The sequence below is a fragment of the Hyperolius riggenbachi genome, chromosome 5, assembly GCF_040937935.1.
Source record: "Hyperolius riggenbachi isolate aHypRig1 chromosome 5, aHypRig1.pri, whole genome shotgun sequence".
In the NCBI taxonomy this organism is placed as follows: Eukaryota; Metazoa; Chordata; class Amphibia; order Anura; family Hyperoliidae; genus Hyperolius; species Hyperolius riggenbachi.
Genome location: NC_090650.1, coordinates 29,609,431 through 29,634,132, shown reverse-complemented (window position 1 = coordinate 29,634,132; position 24,702 = coordinate 29,609,431). Strand labels below are relative to the sequence as shown.

General features: G+C 46.2%; 1 protein-coding gene across 1 annotated transcript in view; it reads left to right on the top strand.

Annotated features, from left to right (window-relative positions):
• The first annotated feature begins 5,746 nt into the window (after positions 1-5,746).
• The window catches only part of DHX30 (DExH-box helicase 30), a 53,178-nt gene continuing 34,222 nt past the window's right edge, over positions 5,747-24,702 (top strand). The window contains exons 1-6 of the mRNA XM_068235299.1: positions 5,747-5,881; positions 6,513-6,643; positions 14,409-14,519; positions 17,285-17,415; positions 21,643-21,766; positions 22,516-22,665. Coding sequence (XP_068091400.1) covers positions 5,752-5,881; positions 6,513-6,643; positions 14,409-14,519; positions 17,285-17,415; positions 21,643-21,766; positions 22,516-22,665 — 777 coding nt within the window. The 5' untranslated portion in view covers positions 5,747-5,751. The remainder of the gene's footprint in view (positions 5,882-6,512; positions 6,644-14,408; positions 14,520-17,284; positions 17,416-21,642; positions 21,767-22,515; positions 22,666-24,702) is intronic.

The window sequence follows — 24,702 nt, the reverse complement described above, 5'->3', positions numbered from 1 at the left end:
GTCCCGCCCCCTTGTCGGTGTCCCCCGCTCCCCGTGCACGCTAAATGTAATGGCAGCCAGCGTGTCTTACTGTAGCCATGCTGCCCGGAGATCTCTGGCGTCCTGTCTTCTTCCCTCTAGTAACCGGCGCTTGTGTAGATGACGTTATGGAGGGCAAGTCTGCCATTGTCACCGCGGGGAATGAAGGTTGGATTCCGGCCCGAAGTGGGAGCCTGCTGAGACCCATGCTGTAGCTGCCCTGACCGTGCTTTGCAGACCAGGCATCTGTGGTCAGATGGACCCTTGAGCCAGCGGAAGACAAACCAAGTCGAAAGCATTTGCCAAGAATGTTTTACGGAGGGCAAGTTTTTTTGCCCTTTTTTTTTTACATTTTTTGAAAATGATAGATGGTTGTATTTTTAAATTGTTTGAAAGTTTAGATGGTTGTATTTTTAAATTGTTTGAAAGTTTAGATAATTGTTTTTTAAATTGTTTAAAAGTGTATCCATTCTTCCTCCCCCCAACCACGAACAATACCATGGGAACGTGGAGCAGCAGAAGCCCCCTGTGACGGCTGCCGCGGTTTTTCTCCGTGGCTTGTCTTTTGAGGGGTGCTGCTTTTCCTCAGGTGTTCTTGCCAATCATAGCTGTTTGTGCCTTCTCTCCAGGTGCCTTCGTAAAGCAATTGTCCCTACGTGACAGTTGGCCTTTCCACGGCTCAATTTTTGCTGGCAGAGACAACAGATGGCTTTGCTCCGATCTGAGACACACACGTTAAAAAATTTCCAAACTGCTGAGCCCCCCTGGGCTGATGGCGCTACGGTGGCATCAGCAGCTGAGGTTGAAGGGCATGTTGGCTGTCTGGCCATAGCGGGCGATACATGGCGCTGGACACTGCCCCCAGCTGTTTCTGAGGACGAGCTCCCTCTTGTATTGCGTTCCGGAGTTGGAGCCTGATCAACGTCTACCACCACACATCCAGGCAAGGAGGGAGGCAGGCATGCACGCCCGCCCCGAGGTAGTGACCAAAAATAACAATACAGGACTCAGGAGGACCTTTTGCGGCCCTAATTGAAATTAATTAACTTTAAATCCTTTAACGGGAATCCGTTATGGAGGGCAAGTCTGCCATTGTCACCGCGGGGAATGAAGGTTGGATTCCGGCCCGAAGTGGGAGCCTGCTGAGACCCATGCTGTAGCTGCCCTGACCATGCTTTGCAGACCAGGCATCTGTGGTCAGATGGACCCTTGAGTCAGCGGAAGACAAACCAAGTCGAAAGCATTTGCCAAGAATGTTTTACGGAGGGCAAGTTTTTTGCCTTTTTTTTTTAATTTTTTGAAAATGATAGATGGTTGTATTTTTAAATTGTTTGAAAGTTTAGATGGTTGTATTTTTAAATTGTTTGAAAGTTTAGATAATTGTATTTTTAAATTGGTTAAAAGTGTATCCATTCTTCCTCCCCCCAGCCACGAACAATACCATAGGAACGTGGAGCAGCAGAAGCCCCCTGTGACGGCTGCCGCGGTTATTCTCCGCGGCTTGTCTTTTGAGGGGTGCTGCTTTTCCTCAGGTGTTCTTGCCACTCATAGTTGTTTGGGCCTTCTCTCCAGGTGCCTTCGTAAAGCAATTGTCCCTACGTGACAGTTGGCCTTTCCACGGCTCAATTTTTGCTGGCAGAGACAACAGATGGCTTTGCTCCGATCTGGGACACACACGTTAAAAATTTTCCAAACCACTGAACCCCCCTGGGGTGATGGCGCTAGGGTGGCATCAGCAGCTGACGTCGAAGGGCATGTTGGCTGGCTGGCCATAGCTGGTGATACATGGTGCCGGACACTGCCCCCAGCTGTTTCTGAGGACGAGCTCCCTCTGCTTCTATCATGGAGTCGTCTCCTCCTACTCCTCTCTGACTCCTCCTCTGAACTGTCCACCTGGTCATCTCCTCTACCGGGAACATATGTGGTATCCGTATAATCGTCATCATAATCCTCCTGGCCAGCTGCGCTTTCCTCAGACACCTCCTAAAGTGCACCAACTTCAGGTGGTCCACCACCATCCCCATCCACACACGTTACGTCCATACTATCGCCACCTAACTCAGACGTAGGAGGTGGTGTACCTGCGCCTTCTTGTTGTTGTTGCAGTAGTGGCTGGGAATCAGTGATTTCACCACCACCACCAAATAACTCCTGCGAAGTGTCAAATGCAGCGGATGTGGTGCTTGTTGTAGCGCTGGTGGCTGCGGGAGATGAGGTGTTCTGTGTTAAATACTCAATCACCTCCTCACGATTTTGGGAAGTGATGGCACGTGCCTTCTTCTGAGCAGGGGCGTAGGAATAGGCCCTGCAGCCCCTGCGCCCGCGGGGGGGGCCCGGCCCCCCCCCCTAAGGCCCGCTCGGGGCCGTTTTGTGGGTGCTGGAGGGGTGGCAGCATGAGGGGAAAGCCTTGCCCACAGTCGGCGGGGAGAGGGGTAGTTCCCCCCTCTCCCTCACCTCGGGGCTCTCCCCTCTGCGCTCCCCTCCAGCTCGTAAGTGTCTGTGGGGCTGTGGTGGGCAGCGAGCGGCGGGCAGATACATACCTGCTTCCGTGCGTTCCATCGGAGACTTCTCCCTCTAGCGGCTGACGTCACTTCCGGAAGTGACGTCAGCCGCTAGAGGGAGAAGTCTCCGATGGAACGCACGGAAGCAGGTATGTATCTGCCCGCCGCTCGCTGCCCACCACAGCCCCACAGACACTTACGAGCTGGAGGGGAGCGCAGAGGGGAGAGCCCCGAGGTGAGGGAGAGGGGGGAACTACCCCTCTCCCCGCCGACTGTGGGCAAGGCTTTCCCCTCATGCTGCCACCCCTCCAGCACCCACAAAACGCCCGCGAGCGGGCCCCGGGGGAGGGGGGGGGCCCGCTCAGAAAATCTGCAGGGGGGCCCGGTGGGGCCTAGTTACGCCCCTGCTTCTGAGCACTGTATTTTGGGGCAGGTCCGCACGAAATCACAGCAACACCACCTCGCACAGCCACAGACCTGCCGGTGCCTGGTGGCCTTCTTCTGGGTCTGCCTCTACCTCTTCCTCTACCTGGTTTGTCCATTTTGTCCATCTCGGGGGTATGCTAGCTATATGCAGTGAGGTGGGTTCTCACTCAACACAACAGGTAGTTAGATGCAGTGAGCTGGGTTCACTCAACAGTAAAGGTACTTAAGATGCAGTGACTGAGGTGGGTTCTCACTCAACACAACAGGTAGTTAGATGCAGCGAGGTGGCCAGGTGGGTTCACACTCAACACAACAGGTAGTTAGATAGATGCAGTGAGCTGGGTTCACTCAACACAACGCTAGGTATATGCAGTGATGAGGTGGGTTAAGTAAACACAACAAGTACTGGGTAGTTAGATGCAGTGAGCTGGGTTCACTCAACACAAAGCTAGGTATATGCAGTGATGAGGTGGGTTAAAGGGGAACTGAAGAGAGAGGTATATGGAGGCTGTCATGTTTATTTCCTTTTAATCAATACCAGTTGCCTGGCAGCCCTGCTGGTCTATTTCTCTGCAGTAGTATCTGATTAAAACCAGAAACAAGCATGCAGCTAGTCTTGTCAGATCAGACTTATAAGTCTGAACCACTGAAACACCTGATCTGCTGCATGCTTGTTCAGGGGCTATGGCTAATAGTATTAGAGGCAGAGGATCAGCAGGGCTGCCAGGCAACTGGTATTGTCTAAAAGGAAATAAACATGACAGCCTCCATATACCTCTCTCTTCAGTTCCCCTTTAAGTAAACACAACAGGTACTGGGGTATATGCAGTACTGGGTAGTACAATGTGCAGCTCCCTGTCACACACACAGGTAGTCACTGAATGTGCTGGGCTGCTGGCAGTGGCACACACAATATCAATTAGCAAGGCTGTGCATGCAACAAAAGTGTCAGTTTGACACACAGAAAAAAAAATGTACAGGTTGAGCTCTGAAAAGAGCTGTTGCTGGGTGCTTTAAAAGCAATAATAATGAGTCAGGAGCAAGCAAAGCAGCCTAGAACCTAACTAATCTGTCCCTAGGAGAAAAAGTCTGCAGCAGCTGTCCCTTTCCTCTCTCTAGCAGGCACACGAGTGAGGCTAATGGCCGCCGGACCCTACCTTATATAAGGGGGGGTGGGGCTCCAGGGCTTAGTGTAGCCTGAATGGCTACAATGTGCCTGCTGACTGTGATGCAGAGGGTCAAAGTTGACCTTCATAGTGCATTATGGGGCGAATCGAACTTCCGCAAAAGGAACGCGAACCCCCTAAGTTCGCCTGGAACCGTTCGCCGGTGAACCGTTCGCTACACCTCTAGCGGGGGACACCGAAAAGGGGGCGGGACAGAGCGGCCACAGTGGTCAGAAGGGAGGGGGGACACAATGCACGGGCAGTAGAGACCCAGACAAGGAAGCGGGACAGAGCGGCCACACGGGTCGGAAGGGGGGGGGGGGGGGCACACTTAAAACAGGGGAGCGGAGAGACAGTCTGGGGGGGGGGCGGGATATGATGTGTTCTGCGGCTGGGGATGTGTGGCTTTGGGGCTAGGTCTTATATTCGGAGGATGTCTTATATTCAGATAAGGCATGAAATTGCAGCTAGGCCTTATAATCAGAGGATGTTTTACTTTAGGGGAAAGACAGTAGTTGCCTAGGGCCTGGAGGGAGTCTAGGGGCCTGGTGGATGCTAGCCCCCACCAAAACTTGCTATAAAAAAAGCCAGGTGATCATCAACCGTGGGCAAAAAACTGCTATCTTGCTTAGGGCCACATTTCATCTTAAAGGGGTTCTGTGGAGTTAAAAAGACAAAATCCGACACCTGGGGGCTTCTATCAGCCCCCTGCAGCTGTCATGTCCTTCGCCATCCTCCTTCGATCTTTCATTCCTCGCCTCTGGTCCCGGTCTAATTCGTCATGTAATACAACTGCGGCTGCGCAGCCATGGCCACGCGCGTGCTCGCTCCCGTGTGCGTCATCTGGAGCTTACTGCGCAGACGCAGTACGAAACCTGCGCAGTAAGCTCCTGGTGACGCGCGCGGGAGCGAGCACGCGCGCGGCAGTGCAGTTGGATTACATGACAAATTAGATACATAAGATTACAAACAATGATAACAGGGGTGACCGACAACACAATACAGGTAATAAGCAATAAGATACAAAGCACAATACAGGTGATAATACAATGCTAGATCATACACTGAAAGTGGGGACACGTGCGGCCAGGGCCGTGCAGGCGCAGAGGCTTGTGTCATTAAAGTCGCAAATACCGGAAGCGAGCCGTGGCGGGGGACCAGGGGATCGTTTTGTCCCGGTGCGGGCAAAGGACGTCTGCGGGGGGCCGGTAGAAGCCCCAGGTAAGTTAAACTCACTTTTTTATTTTTCATTACAGTATTCCTTTAACATTTGAAAATAAGAAATATGTCAATTTAAAGGATGGGAATAAAGTTTGGAGCCAATTAAACTTTCAGTAGAAAAATACATTTCCTATATCTGAGGGAATGCAGGTTTTTAATGTTCAGTATAGTTTGGTAACAACATAAAAATGTACCAAAACTTCAAAGAGAGATAATTCACAAGGAAAGCATGGGGCACCGATCTCAATGACCATAGGGGTGGGGCAAATGGGTACATATCGATAGTAGTATGAATGGAAGTTCAAGGTTTTGTTCAGTACAGTTGAGCTACAATACCACTAGTGGCCTGGGCTCCTCCTGAGTCGCTGTGGTTCCGATGGGCGCTCTGGTTGATGCCACCCTTCCATGGTGCTGTAGAAATGGCGGCGTCCTTGGCTGTCATGCCGCTGTTAAGTCGTGTGTTACACCGGGTCCCCGGGTTGCATATCCGGGCACTGTGTGCAGGGAGGCGGCTGCTCAACCCGGAGGAAGACGATCCCATGGGGAGAGGTGAGACAGTCCTCGGGTTTCACTGTTCCAGCTCCCTCTTAGTCTTCAGGTGCCAATGTCACTTGCCCTTTCCTCAGGTGTCAGGGTCCCCCCTCCTTCCTTGGGTATCAGCATCCATGACCCTTGCGTGGCGTTGAGCTTAACCTGTTCCCTTCACAGCTGTCCCTTCCCAGGACACCGGTGTGCCCCCACACCCCCCTCCCAGGCATGGGCGGCCCCTGCCCACATTCTGGGCATCAGTGTCCCCTCTGGGCATTGGCGATGCTGCCCCCTCTACCGGGTGATGGTGCCCCCTCTACCGGGTGATGGCCTCCCTGCACTGGGCATCACCTGTCCCCTCCACCAGGTGACGGCATACTCTGTCTGCTCCACTGGGTGTCCCCTTGACCGGGCAATAGTGTCCCCTCCACCGGGCGACTGCGTCCCTTGTATCCTCCACCCCACCGGGTGTCCCCTGTCCTTTCCACTGGGTGACGGTGTCCTAACTCCTCCACCAGGCAGCGGCGTCCCCTGTCCCCTCGATGGGGCGACAGAGTCCCCTGACCGCTCCTTGGGTGTAAATGGCCCCTGCAGTGAAAATCTCTTCTGAGTGCCTGGCCTTTATTCCATTGCCTTTTTTCTCTCTCTTTAGAGTCTAAGGATTTGCTGAGACAATTCCCAGAGCCAAAGAATCTTCTGCATAAAGTCATCAGCCAAGCACTTCGCACCTCCCAGGTCGAGGACAAAATCGCCTACACCCATTCCAGCACCCGCCAAGGCCATGTAAGGAGAATGTTTTGTAACTGCCAGACTTCACCAGTGCGCTGGAAAATCTCTGCTGCTCAGTTGCTGCACCAAGAGATGAGCTCAGATCACATATGGAGGGCTCTGGGGGTGAGAGTGTTGCTCTGTGCCAGCCGCCATCTGAGGCAAACAAGAGGCCAATGAAGGATGTTGTTTCAGGACATTCCAGTTTTGTAAATCTAGTCCAACTTCAGCTAAAACTTATATTTTGCTTACAATTCAGTGGTGGGGTTAAGGTGCCCATACATCTAGCAATCTATGGGCAGATCGACCATGAGACAGTGTGGAGTAAGGGCAGGCAATGGATCTTCCAAGTGTTAAATGTCCCCAGCTCCCCCCCCCCCTTTCCTTGTAGACAGGGGTGTCAAACAGAAAGTTGACCTAAATTGAGCCCTGGGACCAAGTTGCAGGCCAGCCTCAATGTCTAGTGACCATCTCTCTCTCTCTCATAGTTCCCTGGTGTCTAGTGCCTACCTCCTTCTCTTGTATGGTTCCCTGGTATCTAGTGGCCCTCCGTCTTCATCTATACAGTTCCCTGGTGTTTAGTGGTTCTTCCTCCCTCCCCTGTACAATTTCCTAATGTTTAGTGGTCCTCCCTCCCCTATACAGTTTCCTGGTGTCTGGTGGCCCCTCCTTCACTTATACAGTTCCCTGGTACCTAGTGCTTTCCCCCTCCCCATATGCCTTCTCTAGTGATCTAGGGCCTATCCTCCAATGGGCTCTATTCATAAAAGGTTACTGCAAGTTTTGCGCTCAAAACAGCGGATTTTCCCGTCCGTTTAGCAAAGTGGGCATTCATAAAAGCTGTTCCCGCATGAAAATCTACAATCCCCCAGCAGAGCGAGAAATTTCCGCCTTCTCCAGTGTTTTTCTAGATTTATCTAGAAAAAAGTAACAAAATGGCCATTCATAAAGTTCAGAGGAAGCGGTAAGTGGACGGGAAATACCGCTTCCTCTGATTTTGCGGATTACATACAAGTGAATGGGACAGACCTCCCAGAGAGAGCAGTGCACGGAGGGACTCTGCTGGCTTCAGTGTTTCCGCATGCCTTCCGACAGCTTACCGCCAGCCTTCAGCGGGAGATCTCCGCTCTTGCATCGCAGCTGGCTAGATTTTTATGAATGACCACCCAAAAGTCTAAAATACCGCTGCGGTATTTTCCCTCCAGGAGTTTTTTCGCCACAAATGTTTTATGAATAGAGCCCAATATAGCTTTTCTGGTGGTCCTAAGTAGGTCAAACATAATGCAAAGTGAGGAACCCATCTGAGGGCCAAATCTGATAGCTCTGAGGGCCAGATTTGGCCTATGGGCTGAAGTTTGACATGTATGGTCTTAGACGTCACACACACCACATGGTACGCACGTCACATGGGAGGATGCTGGGAGTTGCACCAGCAGGATAGGGTGAGAATTTACCTAGTAGGGGGGGGGGGGGTTCTGTTGCGATATCAAAAGCAGCTACCAGTTACTAATGTCGGCGCTCAGTCTGGTTCATAAGCATGTCTTGTAATTTAGAGCCGGATCATCCACAAGGCAATTTAGGCAGTTCCCTAGGGCCTGGAGAGGGTCTAGGGGCCTGGTGGATGCTAACTCCCACCAAATCTTGCTAAAAAAAAGCCAGGTGACCATCAGCGGTGAGCAAATACTGCTATCTTGCTTAGAGCCCCATTTCATCTTCCTCTATTTCTGTGGTAATTAGCAATGTTTTGTAACCTGTGAGGTCACAGCTGCATCTCATTAACCATTTCTGGTCCTCAGGGGTACTTTAGCCCAAGTCGATTAGTTTAGACAGGCGTATAATTAAATTTTGAACTACTGGTTTTAATAGGGACCAATGACATGCAAATATTTTGGAGTTTATGCAAATTTATGTAAATCTGTATGCAAATAAATGCTGCTTGAAAATGGACCAGGTCCCACCCAGATTTGAAGCGGAACTGTAGATACTTTTTAACTACTTTCGCCTCCTGGACGTACTAGCTACGTCCCCGAGGCCATGTGCGCTCCCGCGGCCGTTCTCGCGTGTGCACGCGCGCTCCCGAACGCGGATCGTTAGCCCAGGAATCAATGAATCAGGCTATGGTGCCCGATCACGGATTCCTCTCCCCCGCAGAAAAAGCGGCAGCTTCTCTCGGAAGCTTCGCTTTTTCAATACAATAACATTTCTATAGTGCTTCTCTCCCATAGGACTCAAAGCGCTTAGGCTCTCTCAGATTCAGTAATTGGTAGTAGGATGAAGTATTCACACAACAAAAGTTATATTTCTGCAAATGCCAAACTGAACAGATGGGTTTTCAGTCTGGATTTAAACACGTCCAGGGATGGAGCTGTCCTGATCTGTTGAGGTAAGGAGTTCCAAAACGTAGGGGCAGCATGACAGAAGGCTCTGGGACCAAAAGTTTCCAAGTGGACTCTGGGTATGACTAGATTATTAGAACCTGTGGATCTGAGAATTCGGGATTGCTACGTAGCTGCAACATATCTTTCATGTATCCAGGGCATAGATTATTCAGGGATTTAAATGTCAGTAGGCCGATCTTGAATAGGACCCTCCATTCTATAGGTAGCCAGTGAAGGGAGTGCAGGACTGGCGTTATGTGGCAGTGACGGGGTTGGTTGGTTAGCAGTGTGGCAGCAGTATTCTGTATCAGCTGTAGGCGGTGCAAGACCTTTTTTGGAAGGCCAGTGTAGAGAACATTACAGTAGTCCAGTCGGGATGTGATGAAGGCATAGGCTAAGGTTGGCAGATCTGGGGGGATGAGGTGCTTGATTTTTGCAATGTTCATCAGGTGAAAATAGGATGATTTCACCACAGCAGAGTTTTGAGTTCTTAAGTTTAACTCTCCATCAATTAGAACTCCCAGGCTACACACATGATCAGAGATGCGTAGATCCGTGCCTCCTATTCCCACCCAGTGGTGAAGACTGCAAGTTAAGTTGTTTTTTGTTATCATGCTCTGCCCTCCAATCAGAAAGACTTCAGTTTTGTCTGCATTTAGTTTCAGCCAGTTGTCATTCATCCATTGCTGCAGTTCACGTAAGCAAGCGTTTATAGTTAGAGTTGGGTCTGTCACACCAGGCTTGAAGGAAAGATATAGTTGGGTGTCGTCTGCATAGCAGTGGTATGTCAGGTCATGTTTTTGGATTAGATTTCCAAGCGGTAAATTGTGAAAAGCAGGGGAGAGAGGATTGAGCCCTGGGACACTCCATACTTAAGTGATACAGGGGTGGACAGGAAGGGCCCCATAGACACTTTGTGGGTTCTGCCACTCAAGAAGGATTGGAACCACTGAAGAACTATGCCATCAATGCCGCAGTATTCCTGTAGCCTGTTTATCAAGATGTCATGGTCAACTGTATCAAAGGCTGCAGAAAGGTCTAGCAGTATGAGGATCGAGCACTCTCCTCTGTCTCTTGCCATGAGCAGGTGGTTGCATATTTGGATGAGGGCAGTTTCAGTGCTGTGGTGTTTCCTGAAGCCAGACTGGAATGGGTCATAACTGTTGTTTTGTAGGATTTTGGCTTCTAGCTGGAGGTAAACAGCTTTTTCAATTAGCTTGCCCAGAAAGGGGAGTTTAGAGACTGGTCATTGCATCTGGGTCCAGGGAGGGTTTTTTGAGGAGAGGCCTGATGATTGCTTCCTTCAGTAAAGCAGGAAATATCCCTGATTGTAAGGAACAGTTAACAATTGTGAGGAATACCGGTACGAACAGGTCGGGGCAGTTCAACATGAGCTGTGTTGGGCCAGGATCCAGGTCACAGGTAGTTAGGAGGATGCTTGATGTGACTTCTTCATCAATTTCTTTGAAGTTTGACCAAGGTGTTACGTTGTCTCTGCTAATGGTCTTCAGCGCTGTATTAGGCTCAGATGCTGTAAGTTGGATGGCGGACCTTATAGCAGAGACTTTGTCTGTGAACAAAATGGGCAAATTGGTCACAGCGGTCCTTTGAAGACTCGATATTAAGTTTTTGAAATGCGGGGTTTCAGTTTTTCCACTGTGCGGAACAGTTGGGCTGGTTTTTTAACTGCATTTTCAATCTCTTGTGATAGAAAGGATGATTTTTTTTTCCTGTGATTACCTTTTGGTAGTTCTTCAAGTGGAGGATTAAGGCATGTTTGTCTTCTGGGGACTGAGATTTGCGCCACAGTCTCTCAAGTTTTCGGCCTTGTCTTTTCAGCTCTTTTATGGCGTTATCAAACCACTGTGCATGATGGTGTGGAGTAAGATATTTGGTGCGCAGAGGAGCAATGGTCTCAAAGGTGGAGGACACACATTTGTTGTATTTAAACACCAGAGTATCAGGGTCCAAGCTGGAGTCAGTCAATTCATCAAAGCTAAGGTTATCTCGGATATGTTGAGGTGTTAGCCCTTTTAAGCGGCGGTATTTTATTTGATTCTTGACCTGGTGTTTGACAGCTGGTATTGAGAGGGAGAAGTGGATAGTGTGATGGTCTGACCAGGCAGCATGATTAATTTCCACACTGGCTATTGACAGCCCAGTATGGAATATAAGGTCCAGAGTGTGACCTTTCCTGTGAGTAGCAGAGCTGATTGGAAGAAGCCCAGTTCAAGTAAGGCACGATGTAGCTCTATTCCAAATTGTGAAGAGGAGTCATCCACCCATGTATTGAAATCTCCAAGAACAATCCATCTGTGGTGTTCCAGTGTTAGGTTGCATAGGAGATCTACAAGTTTAAGGAAGTCTGAGTATTTTTCTGGTGGGCGGTAGATCAGCAATATGTTAATGTTTTTCTCAGCTGAAAGGTGAGGTGGAAAAAACAAGATATAGATCAGTTCATTGTGATTAGTAGTGATAAAGTTTTATAGGCTAATGAATGGGAGGTGAACATTGCTCGGATGCATAAAGTGAAAACGACTGAGGGCTGAAGTGGTTAAACACACTTTCACTTACCTGGGGCTTCTGCAAGCCCCCAGCAGCCGTCCTGTCCCGCTCCGGTCCTCCACGAGTCTCCGTTCTCCCGCCGCCACTCCGTTCCGTACCTCAACTTGTAAGTCCAATCTGCAATATCGAGGAACACAAAGAAAAAATACGCTTGGTCAGGGCGGCGCAGGTTCAGTGGCCCGGCAGCGAAACCGAAAGTAGCTGGCGGGAGGAGAACGGAGACTCATGGAGGACAGTTGCGGGACAGGATGGCTGTTGGGGGCTTGCAGAAGCCCCAGGTAAGTGAAACAGGTTGTTTTAAAAGTATTTACAGTTCCGCTTTAAATTGATTGGTCCATTTTCAAGCTGCATATATTGGCATAAAAATGTACATAAATTTGCATAAACTCGGAAATATTCGAATATATCCCTATTGATTAGCCATTTAAACTGTGTATTGCCTTGTTCATGATTGCAATTGGTAACTTAAAAATCTATGTTGAGCTATTTGTCTGTCAACTTTTCCATAGTGCGACCCAATTTTCTTTATTAAAGATATGATAGTGTCTCCACCCATCTGTTTTTTTTTTTTTTGTCAGTTTTTCTGCATGAGTTGTCTGACAGTTTTGCATTGCTGTCTATTGTTTTCCTGCATGTGAAATATGCATTCAAGTGTGAACCCGCCCATTGATTAATATTGGTTGCAGTTTTCCCGTGCAGAAAATGCGCAGAAAAACTGACAAGTGGAGACAGGCCTTAAAGGGAACTCGAGAAATCTTCAGATCTGCAGATAATTGTCTCATCTGCAGATGAATGTCTGTTAAACAAGGTGTGAATGAGACCTGCAGATAATCATAGACTATGAATGCAATTTGCAGGAACTGATCTTTTGCAGATACTGATCTGTTGCATGTGTACAGCATCTGTACGCATTCATAGTCTATGATTATCTGCAGGTCTCATACACACCTTGTTTAACAGACCATTCATCTGCAGATCAGACAGTTATCTGCAGATCTGAAGATCCATCTTGGTGGATCTGATCTGCAGATGAAGGTCCATTAAACGTGTGTATGAGATCTGCAGATATCAGACTATGAATGCATTTTGCAGCAGCAGGAACAGATCTTTTGCAGATACTGATCTTTTGCATGTATACATAATTATAATAATAATAATAATCTGTGTAAAGATTTTTATTTTATTTTTTTTATTTTTTTACCGCTCAATAGAATAGACTGTGTAGAGCAGTGGTCCTCAAACTAAGGCCCGCGGGCCGAATGTGGCCCCCTGAGGCTTTTTTACCGGCCCCCCCCCCACACAAAATGTATTACTTATAGATGAGGTCAGCTACATCCTTATATATTGGTGGTCCACATATAGAATAGCAGTTCTGGCACCACCCATCCACATGGAAGCCAGAAAGCAGTAATTCGCTGGTTTCCAATCAAATTCCACATCAGGGGACACTGCTGTCCACTGCAGGTTGTCACCTGGGTATGCTTCACTGTCTGGCCCGCAAAGACTTCTACTACATAATTTTTTGTATACTCCGGCCCCCCAGCAGTCTGAAGTATGTTGACCCGGCCCTCGACCCAAAACGATTGGGGACCCCTAGTGCAGTGTATGGCTCTCATACTACATGGAAGGGGGTAAAATTGGTCTGTGATCTTTCATTTTGTCTGATGTGTGTACTCACCTTTACAGTTGGTATAAATTTTTTTTTATAAATCTGACTGCTAAGAGGTTTAAGACTAGTCCATGTCCTCATGAGGGAGTCTTTTTTTTTTATTTTCAAAAGCACTTACTGAATGGCGGTTGTTTTGTCCAGCTGTGCAAAAGCAAATAGGAAGGGCTTCCAGCATCTTTGTATAGATTGTTTCTGGGGAGTGCTTTTGTAAAGAATAAAGCAAATGCTAAGAAGCCCCTCAACTCCAAAACCTGCAAGATCATCTGATAATTTTTTTTTTCTTCCTGACTGCTACACTACTACCTTTTCAGAGCGTTTGCAATTCAATAGAAAGGATAGGGGAATCGCTAGCGCTTGAAAAAGCTCTTTGAAAAGCGATTTCCCGAGCTCTTTTAATGAATAAATACGTTGTATTTACTCATTTCTGTGAAAAAAAACCCACTAAAGCGCGTAGAAAATTGATTTTCTAAACAAAAATCGCTCTGAAAGCACTTTCAAGATTGCTCAAATCGATCGGTGCTTGCGATAGCGCTGGCGATTTAGAATGTGAACTAGGCCTAAGGGCCCGTTTCCACTAGAGCCACTCTGCATGCGTTTCCTGCATGCAGATTTGCATAGAGCCATAGACAATACAAGTGGATCGGACTGTTTCCACTTGTCAGGATTTCTGAGCGTTTTCTGTGCAGAAAAAATCTGCACGGCAGAGTCCTCAAATTCGCATACAATGTATTTAATAGGAAATTCGCATGCGGTTTTGGCATGCGAATTTTCATGCGAATTCGCATACGATTTCGCCTAGAAACAATGGAAAAGCACACAGGCACTACCATGGTTAAATTCGCATACATAGTCATCTATGCGAAATCGTATGCGAATTCGCATGAAAAGTCGCATACAACCGCATGCACGTTTTTTCTGCGGCGATTCCTACCGCACGAGTGGAAACGGGCCCTTAGTGTGTCATGCTTTGGGAGAAATGAACATCCTATATGTATGTTTACATGTATTCTACATTTTACAGTTTTTCATAGTAGTGATCCTTTAGCTGATGAGGGTTTTTCTTTTTATGGGTTTATTGACTGTTTTGGTGGATGAATTGCACTAAGTAATTGTTTTGTACTGCTTTGCTGTGTCACTGCCTTATTCCTGTCCCTCCTGTCACTTCTAGAGAGTTGTCCTGCGACTCAAATGGCCAACGCCCATTGAGGTGGAAGGAAATGGACCAAGCAAAGCGGGTGCAGAGCGCCAAGCGGCAGCGCAGGCCTGTAAAGTGTTTCAGGTGGGATTACTCTGCTTCTCATCTTACCATTTACTGGAAGGATTACCACCTCTTTGTTTAGAGGAAAAATAAACCTCCTTTATCCCCCTTAGCAGTAACCGCAGCTCAGAGCGGTAACCCCCCCCAAGCCTGGAGGTCTGTGCAGAGCCTTATGTGCAGCGGGCATTTTAACTCCCCTTCCGTGGGATCCATATGCTGGCAGCCATTCTCCTTCCTGGCTTTGCATACCTCTGGTGAGATTGCCATTTGTGGTTATGGCGACAGATGGCAATCTTACTACAGGGTTACAGCGCCACCTGGAGAACGGAGGGAGAACTGCAGCGTTGTATCTCACGGAGGTGAGTAAATGCTGGGCTGCCGCAGATCTCTGTGCAGTATGATTTTTTTTCCTGGTTTTAGTGTCTGAAAGTATGCTAAAAAATGTCTCCAATTTTGGACCCTAAAATCCGGAAATAATCATACCGCCAGGGAGGTTAGACAGCCATGTTTGTTCCAAGAACGTCACTGCAGATCCTTCCTGATTTCTTTCCTGTAGCTATGGTATACTGATGACAGAAAGAGAGCCGTCCTCTGTGCCTGCTCCAATCTATGGACTGTACACAGAACTAAGGGGACATCTGTTGCTAGAGGAGACTGTGTCTGTGGACTGTCTGCAATCTGACTAACAGCATTATACCAAGACTGGAGAAGGCTTAACAGCCGAAAGTTTGCTAACTCTTATGCTTTTAAGGGGTGACCCAAAACTACTTACCTAGTGGTTTGGGTCGCCCCGAGCTGCTTGGGTGTTCTGTTGTACTGTACCAAGCCCTATCCCACAGAGCCATATCAATCCCTGCCATGCACTGATGAGGACCAACAGTCCGAAAGAGGCTCTCTGCATGTTGAGTCGACTCTGAAAAATGTATAAGCTATAGGCTTGTTATACACAGCGGTTCTGGACGTAAGCCTGGATTCAAGGGCATAAAGATATAATTAGCATATTCAGTAGTGATTCATTGTGGGAGACCACAGTCAATCACTTAAAGGGAACCTGAAGTGAAAAAAAGCTTATATAATGAATTGTATGTGTAGTACAGCTAAGAACATTAGTAGCAAAGGTGTGAGTCTCATTGTTTTCAGTACAGGAAGAGTTAAAGTGGACCCAAATTAAAAATACAAGATTTCAGAAATAAAATCTATATTTTTTAAATTATAATAATAAATAGCAGCCATTTTTCAGCTGCATGATGACAAATATAAAATATTTTACATTTATTGGAGGAACCCCTCCCTTCCTTTCAAATTGCCGGGATTTTTCCGGCAAACTGGTGGAGTAGATGGTGTCTGGCAATGGAGGAATTGCTAATGGCTGCCACCTGTATAACCCTAGCTATGAAAAGAGAAGGGTGAAAAGCATGCACTGAAATGATCATAGGTTTGAAGGAGTGTTTATTTATCTTTTTTAATTTAAAAAAAGTTTGGTTTGGGTCCGCTTAAAGAAACTTCAGTTATCTATGCAAAAGAGCTTCTCTGAGCTCAGACAGTTTTCTGATGCATTTATACATCAACGAAACGGTGAAAGACATCTTCAGATAAGGTTTTACTGCAGGGAAGATCAGAGTGATTGGCTCTTCTCTGTTTCATAGTTTAAAATACAGAGTGTAGTTTGTAAACTTCAAATATAAGTGAATCATGCAGTGTTATTAAAAAAAAAAAAAAAAAAAAAAAAAAAAGCTGTACAACTGGAAATAAAAATGAGATTCTTTTCTTTGCTATTAATGTTTTATTAATTATCCGTAATGCACATTTTTTTTCCGCTTAGGGCTCTTTCACATTAGAAAACGCATGCAGGAGCCTTTCTCCTGCACGCGTTGTTTGCCTGCGGCGTGTCGTCTGGTATCTGCGGTGCGACGCAATCAGCGGCGGTAGCTGGTAATTAAACCCGACGGAAAACGCCGGCTCGCGGGTGCGTTGGATGAAAAACTGCGCCCGGCTGCGTCGGAACCGCAACGCATCGAAACGCAGCGTCGGGTGTGAAAGGTAAAATGAAAGTCTATGGACTTTCATCTTACCTGGGTTAACGCAAACGGCTGCTGTTTGCGTTCACGCACAAAATCTGCCCTAATGTGAAAGAGCCCTTAAGCGTCACTTTAAAGAGAACCAGAGATGAAGCAACCTCATGTATTTTACCTTATAAATCAGTGGGAACATGACAGTAAACACCTAATCTGCTCTTTGTTACATTGTTCTCTGTTTAATTTGCCTGTTATCACCTCTAAGATAAGAATCCCGACTAAGCAGTCGGTCTGGCTTTGCTACAGAATAATTATAGCTGAGACTGTGTTCTTTGCTGTCTTCAAGTCCAAGCCTGCCCCCTGCTGGCTTTGCTCAGGAATCATTATAGCTGAGTCATTATAGCAAAGCCAGAATCAATGCTCAGTCCGGGATTCTTATCTCAGCTAGATAACAGACACTTTTAGCAGTGAGGATGGAACAGAGAGCAGGGTAAATGTTTTCTCTAATGTTCCCACTGATTTCTATGGTAAAATACACAAGGGTGCTTCGTCTCTGGTTCACTTTAAAGATGAATTATTTCAAATAGCTTCTGTTTAGTAGTTTTGGATCAACCCAGAGCAGCTTGGGTATTCTGCCAGTAAATGGTATCATCCTGATTCAAAACATCATGCTTTTGTTGTTGACCAGCGCTCTCTGCTGGTCATTTGAGGAACCGCATATGCTGGATGGTGTTTGGAAACTTATGGCGTGCATTTTTTTTCCTCCTTTAGGATCTCGGTTTGTTGGAAAGTAAGAACAGAAAAAAGTCCACAACTTCATCCAACCAGAAATGGCCTCCAGTGGGACAGGAAGTGACATCACGGGCCAGGCAGAGGGGTAGCAAGTCCAATAAAGAAGACAGGTATGATGCTTTATGTAGTGGCTTACTGCAGTGATGCTGGAAAAAGTATCGCAATAGTCCAGCATCTCACTGCGAATTTGCCAAAATTCTGACAGTGGCCCCAATTCACTAAGAATTACTGCATTCGGTAATGCAGAAAACACTCAAAATAATTTTAATAGCACTTTTTCAACAGCTTTTTGGTACTTTTTCAATTGTAAAATCCTGAAAAATTATTTTAAAGAGAATATGACAATTATCTCCTAGGAGATAACTCAGGAGAAAAAGATAATTGCAAATGGGCCAGAAAGTTAAATTTACTAACTAGTGAGGTAGATTTCTCTTCTCTTTCTCATGAGAAGTCTTTCCACAAACGGATCATCAGAGGGTTCTGTATGGCTGATATTGTGGTGAAACCCCTCCCAGAGTGGGATGTCAGGACCATGGTCCTGACAGTTTCCTGTCTGTGAACCTCATTGCATTGTGGGAAATAACAGCTGTTTACACCTGCGTTCAAATGCTTAAAAAAGCAAGCAGCATCTCCTTCCAGTGACATCACCTGCCAGCTGTAAAAAATGTCACCATGTGATAAATGTCAGAATGTAAATCAGGAAGTGGAAAGCTTTGCAATGGGCAAACACTGACTAAATCATTTTATACATCATTATTGTAAAAATGAAACACTTTTTTTTAATTACAATATTTTCACTGGAGCTACTCTTTAAAGGGTACCAGAGATGAACCCTAGCTAAAAAATTGAAAAAGTTTTATACATACCTGGGGCTTCCTCCAGCCCCCTACGCGCTGATTAATCCCATGCAGCCATCCACCGCTGCCTGCATCTATGAGAACCGGCTCCCATTGCTGACGTCATTGGAGCTGGCCTACGCAGGAGAAGTGCGCCCTCTACGTATCTCTCCATACACTGCTGCAGAGATACGCAAAGAGCACGCACCTCTGCTACGCTTAGACTGGCTCCGACTGACAGATCAGCGCGGAGCCGGTTCTTGTAGCTGCGGGCAGAGGAGGATGGAGGCGTGGGATCGATCAGCCCGTATGGGGCTGGAGGAAGCCTCAGGTATGTATAACTTCTTTTTCATTTCAGCTCTGGTTCCCTTTAATTCGAATGGCTACCTTTTTTTTCTCTAGAAGACGTTTTATCACTCTGTCAGAACAGTTTTATAGTTGTAAAGAGCTAAGGGAAATAACCTAACACCACATTAGACCTGAGGAAGTTTTGTAGTCAGAATGTTGAAACAATTGGGGCAGCATTCACAAAGGTCGGTAACCAAACACATTTGGGAAATTACCCAATGCGGTATTTTTTCTCAGCATTCACAAAGATTTACACAGGTGCGGTAGAAGTTCAGTTATTTACCAAGAAATGTTGCTTCAACTCGCAAAGCCCTGCTTAGTAGTGTAGAAGTCCTCTAAAGTCTCTGCAGTAACCTGTACTGAAGTTCCTATGTCTCTGACAGCTTGTAGGAGAGGAAAAGTCTCCCTGTATCCCTTTAGATGTGCTTACATTTCGCTAGAGGCCACTCACTCTTCTATGCAATCCTGTATAGATCTGTACATCTAAAGTGACGCAGAAAAGCCTGTCTCTTCTTACTCTGCCATTCTGAAGTCCCGCCTTCCAGAGTGTTGGTGCAAATTGGGTGAGAGGGGGAGGCTCTTCCTATTGGCTCTCTGCTGTCTGTCATGTGTTATCGAATGGTATTTGTTACTTTTCGATAGTTCAGAGCTGGAGGTAACTACCGAACATCTCTCCTGGCTTTACCACTTGCTCTTATCTTTGCGAATTGACATTTACTGACATGTTGAGGTATTTACCGCACAAAATACAAAAAGAGGACGCAGAGAGCCCAATATGGTGTATGTATGTACTGGTAAAGTGAGATGATGAGCGAGTAAATTCAAATATACCCAGAAAGCAGGGTTATAACCACTCGGGCAACCACTGTAAATGAAGGTGGTGAGATTAACCACTTTTTCCACCACTACAATATATCTACGTCATATGTGACTTCATCTAAGCCAGACAAAAGCGCTTAAAGAGACCCTGTAACAAAAATTTTAGCAGTATTTCTCCTATCCTACAAGTTCCTAAGGCTGTTCCATTGTGCTCTGGCATACTGCAGCACTTTCTACTTGCACAGTCTCTGTAATAAATCAACTTATCTTTCCCCTGTCAGATTTGTCGCCTGTGTCTGGAAGGCTGCCAACTCTTCAGTAATGTGAACAAGTTAACTCCTTTTAAGCCCCTCCAGTGCTCCTGTGATGATTATTCCTCACAGACAATGTCCCTGCTCTCACTGTCAGCTTGTTTGCTATCTGTGAGGCTGATAAACACAGACTGATAAACTGAACAAAGAATAGCTGGCTGAGGAGGAATCTGCCTGTCAGGCTGACAGGAGTGCAGAGCTGAGACTCCAGGCTCTAAAAACACAGCTTGTCATGCTTCATTGACACAGAGCTCTTTCAAAACTTGCACATAACCTCTGGAGACTGAATTCAATGTGTACTCACTGTGTATTAACTAAGTTCACTGCTCTGCTGATGTACTTCCTGTTTTGGTGGCCATCTTTTCTGTTTACAAAACAGTTTTTATAAAACAGTTTTTTTACCCTCCTTTATTGCAGCGGAGAGCAGCACAAATATTACAGAGGGGGCCAGGAGATGACCCCAAACAGGCAGGGATGTTTGTTTATACTTCATTTTGTGAATACAGATTCTCTTTAAGCGCAAATTGCTCTGAGAGCACAGACAAAAACGCTTGCGATTGCGTTGGCCATTTATAATGTAAAAACGGCTTTAACCACTTCAGGATCACAGGTTTTCTTCCCTTAAAACCAAAACAACTTTTACATTTCAGCGCTCCTCCCATTCATTCACTGATAACTTTATTGCTACTCATCACATGTGAATGATCTATAGGTTGTTTTTTTCGCCACAAATTAGGCTTTTCAAGGGTGATATTTTATTTTAGTAATAATGTTATTCTCTATGCATTTTAAAAAGAAAAAAGAGAAAAAAATGAAAAGATACACTATTTCTATATTTCCAACCATAAAAAAAAAGCAAGGGAGGCTAGGATTAGATCAGGGTTGATCAGGGTTAATCAGGGTTGATCAGGGGTATATAGTCCTGGTATATTTATTTATAAGTCCTGGTATATTTATAAAATCCTCTAGGTGGCAGTCAGACTACAAGAAAAGAAGATCCAGTTACCTTGTAATCCTCTCAGGAGTGATTACAAGGTAACTGTATCTTCTTAAGTGCTGGCAACATTGTTTGTAAACCTCACAAATGAATGAGCACTGCTATTGGCTTATAGCAGTGCTCATTCATGGTTACAGGCATCTGATTGGTGATGGGAGTAATTACTCCCATTCATCAATCCCACCCAGAAATAAATGAAGCTGGTGCACGTGCACGTGCACGCACGGGGGCGCGCACCCGCGGGCGGGAGCGGGGGCGCGCGGGAGCGCGCGCGTGCACGCGCGCGATCGCGCCCGCACAGCACAATAGCGGCAGGGGCGTTTATAAACGCCCCTGATCCGCTAATTAAGTCAATAGGGGCGTAGTTAAGCGTCTGGGAAATCCGAAAGTGGTTAAAGTACATAAAAAAAACAAAATTGTTTGAGGGGAAAAAAATGCCATATAATGAAAGCCTAGTTAGTCTTGAAAAAAATTTTAAAAAAATTCCTTTAGGTGTCATAAGTAGGGATAACATTATTGTTGATTAATTAGGAACATAGCTAAAATGTCAAAACTGCTCTGGTCCATAAGGAAGAACCAAGGTCTGGATGCGAAGTGGTTAAACTTGACCCCACTCAGGATTAAGAAGTCGCTCTTCGTAGGTAAGAAAAAGGTGGGTAACCTAGGGTGGACTTGTACAATGTATACAGAGGTGCCAAAAGTATAAAAGTGGTTAAAACGTTTAAAAGTAGAGGAGGCAGTGGTGGACTTGCCTCCTTTAAACTTTAAGTACTTTTATATTTACTGCACGAGTCGGTAATTTAACTCACTGCTCGGTAATTTCAGCTTGCCATGCGGTAACAGCCTTGATGAATTGGCATTTCACAAAATGAACGGTAAATCAGTTTTCAGCATTGCCAAATGCTGTAATGCTTTTTTTGGTGAATGCTGGCCTTGGAGCTGATTTGAGGCCTCTTTATCTTAGGGTATACCTTGATCTGGATAATTGAAAACCTTTTCAGAACTGACAGTGTTTCTCTTTCTCAGGCGTGTCCCTGTAGAATGTCCTGAAGATGCTGAGTCTACGGCGGCCCTGAAGGAATTTGGCCAACCCAAACAGCTGTTGACTACAGTCATCCAAGTGGCCACAGGCTCGCCGTCCGGGGCTAAGGTATATGGCTTCCAAAAGGCATCTGCTACTCAGGCCTGATTCTGCTAGTCAGGCCTGAAGTTGGTCTGTTTCTTACTGGGATCTTATTGCTGTTAAGCATTAATTTTTGCCCAAAAGTTGTGCAAGGGCTTTAAGGGAAGGGCTTGACTCTGTTACTGTATGGGGAGGTGTGTAGTCTCTTACTGCACCTCCCTCGTGGCTGCTTCCCCTTCTGTTCCTCTGTAACGGCTCTAGTATACTATTTAAGTTGGTCGGCGCCCTATGACACCGTCGCCGCACACGTGCTGTATGCTGGGTTGGCTCGATGACCGCGCTCCCCTCTCCTCATAACCAATGTGTGCACTCGCTGATGTGTCCCTGGCGCACATTGATTGAGACGAGAGGGGAGTGCGGTCACGGAGCCAACCCAGCTTACTGCAGGTGTGCGGCGATCGGGTCAGAGGGCGCCGACCATCTTAAATAGGATACCAGAGCTGTTACAGGTGAATGGAGGGGGACAGAGCCACAAGGGAGGAGCGGTAAGAGACTGCACACCTCCCCATACACTAATATATCTAGGGCTTATTTTCGGGGGAGGGCTTATTATAGGGGAAACACAGTAGCCTTGTGCTTGTTTCAGGTGTGGGACTGCCAGGCAACTGGTATTATTTAGAAGGAAATAAATATGGCAGCCTCTATATCACTTCAGGTTTAAGAAGCTTCTAGACATTTTCTAAATCTTATGTGTTCTCTGATCCCTGTCTCTCCAGGAATACATCAAGTACAAGCATGAGGGGGGTCACATAAAGACTTGCCGCCTGAGCTTGCAGTGGCCGCAGCCTCTCACCTTCGTGGCTCAGAGTCTGCACAGATTGGATGCAGAGAGGAGAGCCTCTGCACTGGCCTGCCAGAAGCTAAAGGTAAGCTAAAGGATACAATTTAAAAACCTTAAAGTGAACCAGATACAAAGCACCCTAATGTATTTTACCATATATATCAGCGGGAACATTAGCGAAAACACCTACCCTGCTCTTTGCTTCATCCTTCACTGCTCAGCCTGCTTGTTATAAGCCCTGAAAAAATCTCCGACTGAGCATTCAGTCTGGCTTTGCTCAGGAATCAATATAGCTGAGTCTGTCTTCACTTATGTCTTTTCAAGCCCAAGACTGCCCCCTTGTGGCTCTGCTATAATGACTCAGCTATAATGATTCCTGATCAAAGCCAGACTGAATGCTCAGTCAGGGATTTTATCAGGGCTGATAACAAGCAGACTGAGCAGTGAAGGATGAAGCAGAGAGCAGGGTAGGTGTTTTCTCGAATGTTCCCACTGATATATATGGTAAAATGCATGAGGGTGCTTCGTCTCTGGTTCACTTTATGGGGTGCCATACATCTATCGACTTGGCAGCTGATTGTCCATCTGATTTGATCATCATTGAATGAGATGAAAATAGGTGCCGCCAAGAGCATGCCCGGTTGATGATGCAACCAATTTCAGGCCAAAATTGGTCACATGTATTGATTGGCCATGCTGCAAGATGTCGGGCTGTTGTAGTCAATCGGGTGCATGGCGATAACAGAGAGATTGATATCGGGTTGAACGATCAAACCCCTAAATTTAATATGTATATTACAGTAAATGTTTTGCCTATATGGGCTTGTAAGTAGTGATGGACGCAGAACTGAAAAACAAATGCACCTTTATTTCCAAATAAAATATTGTCACCATACATTGTACTAGGGATATAATTTAAAGGTTGCAATAACCGGGATAAACAAACGGGCAAATAAAATGCGTGTGTTTTATGCACAGTAGAATGTTGTCTTTTGATACTACAATGGGCCGAAAACTGAGAAATAATGAATTTTTTTCTTATTATTCCCTTTTAATGCATTTAGACTAAAATAATTCTTAGCAAAACGTACCACCCAAAGAAGGCCTAATTGGTGGCGGAAAAGAAACAAGGTATAGATCATTTAGGTGTGATAAATAGTGATAAATTATTAGTGAATGAAGGAGCGCTGACACTTGAAAATTTCTTCCTTTGAGGCAGGGATGTCAAACCGGTCCTACGAGGGCCGAGATCCTCACACATTTTTGATACAGCTTAAATGAATTGATGGGTCTGAATCAGGAAAGGTGTGGTCCATCAGGTAGAACATATTCCTTTCTTTCTCACTCCATCCTAAACACTGGCCTGGATCTGGCCCTCCAGGCCTGGAGTTCGACACATGTGCTTAGGGTGAAATCCCCTGCGGTCTGAATGGGTAATTTAACCACTGAGGGGATTTTCCCCTATAGGACCAGAGCAATTTCCACCTGTCAGCGCTCCTCCCTTTCTTTCGCCAATAACTTAATCGCTACTAATCACACCAAAATGACCTATATAATTTTGCCGAGCTGAGGTGAATGGGTCCTGGGATTAGGATGGTCTGCACGTGGGGGCAGCCACGTGTTATAAGCACAGATATGCTAAGTGGATGCTGGAACTACCATTTGGGGGGTTATATTTTTATAATGCTTTTCCTTATCTGTTGTAAATAGTTCAGATTGCACAAGGGTCACAAGTGTCTACGCTGACGTCGCTGGATTGCAGACACTTATTTGCGTATTGATCTGTTGATATGTTGACATGACATTGTTTTGTATTTCTCTGTACTTTCATATCTCTTATAAATAAAGAATCATAAAAAAACCCAAAAAACTAAATGACGACAAAAGGTGACAGTTATCTGGTGTTCAGCCCAATCCAATGGATGAACTCAGAAGACTATATAGGGAAGAAATGGTGCAGATGGCTGGTGTGTACAAGTAGTTCAAAGGCACAGTCTTCAAACAGTTGTTTGGAATAACAGTATGTGAGAACATTGTTTAAAGAGACACTGAAGCGAGAATAATTCTCGCTTCAGAGCTCATAGTTAGCAGGGGCATGTGTGCCCCTGCTAAACCGCCGCTA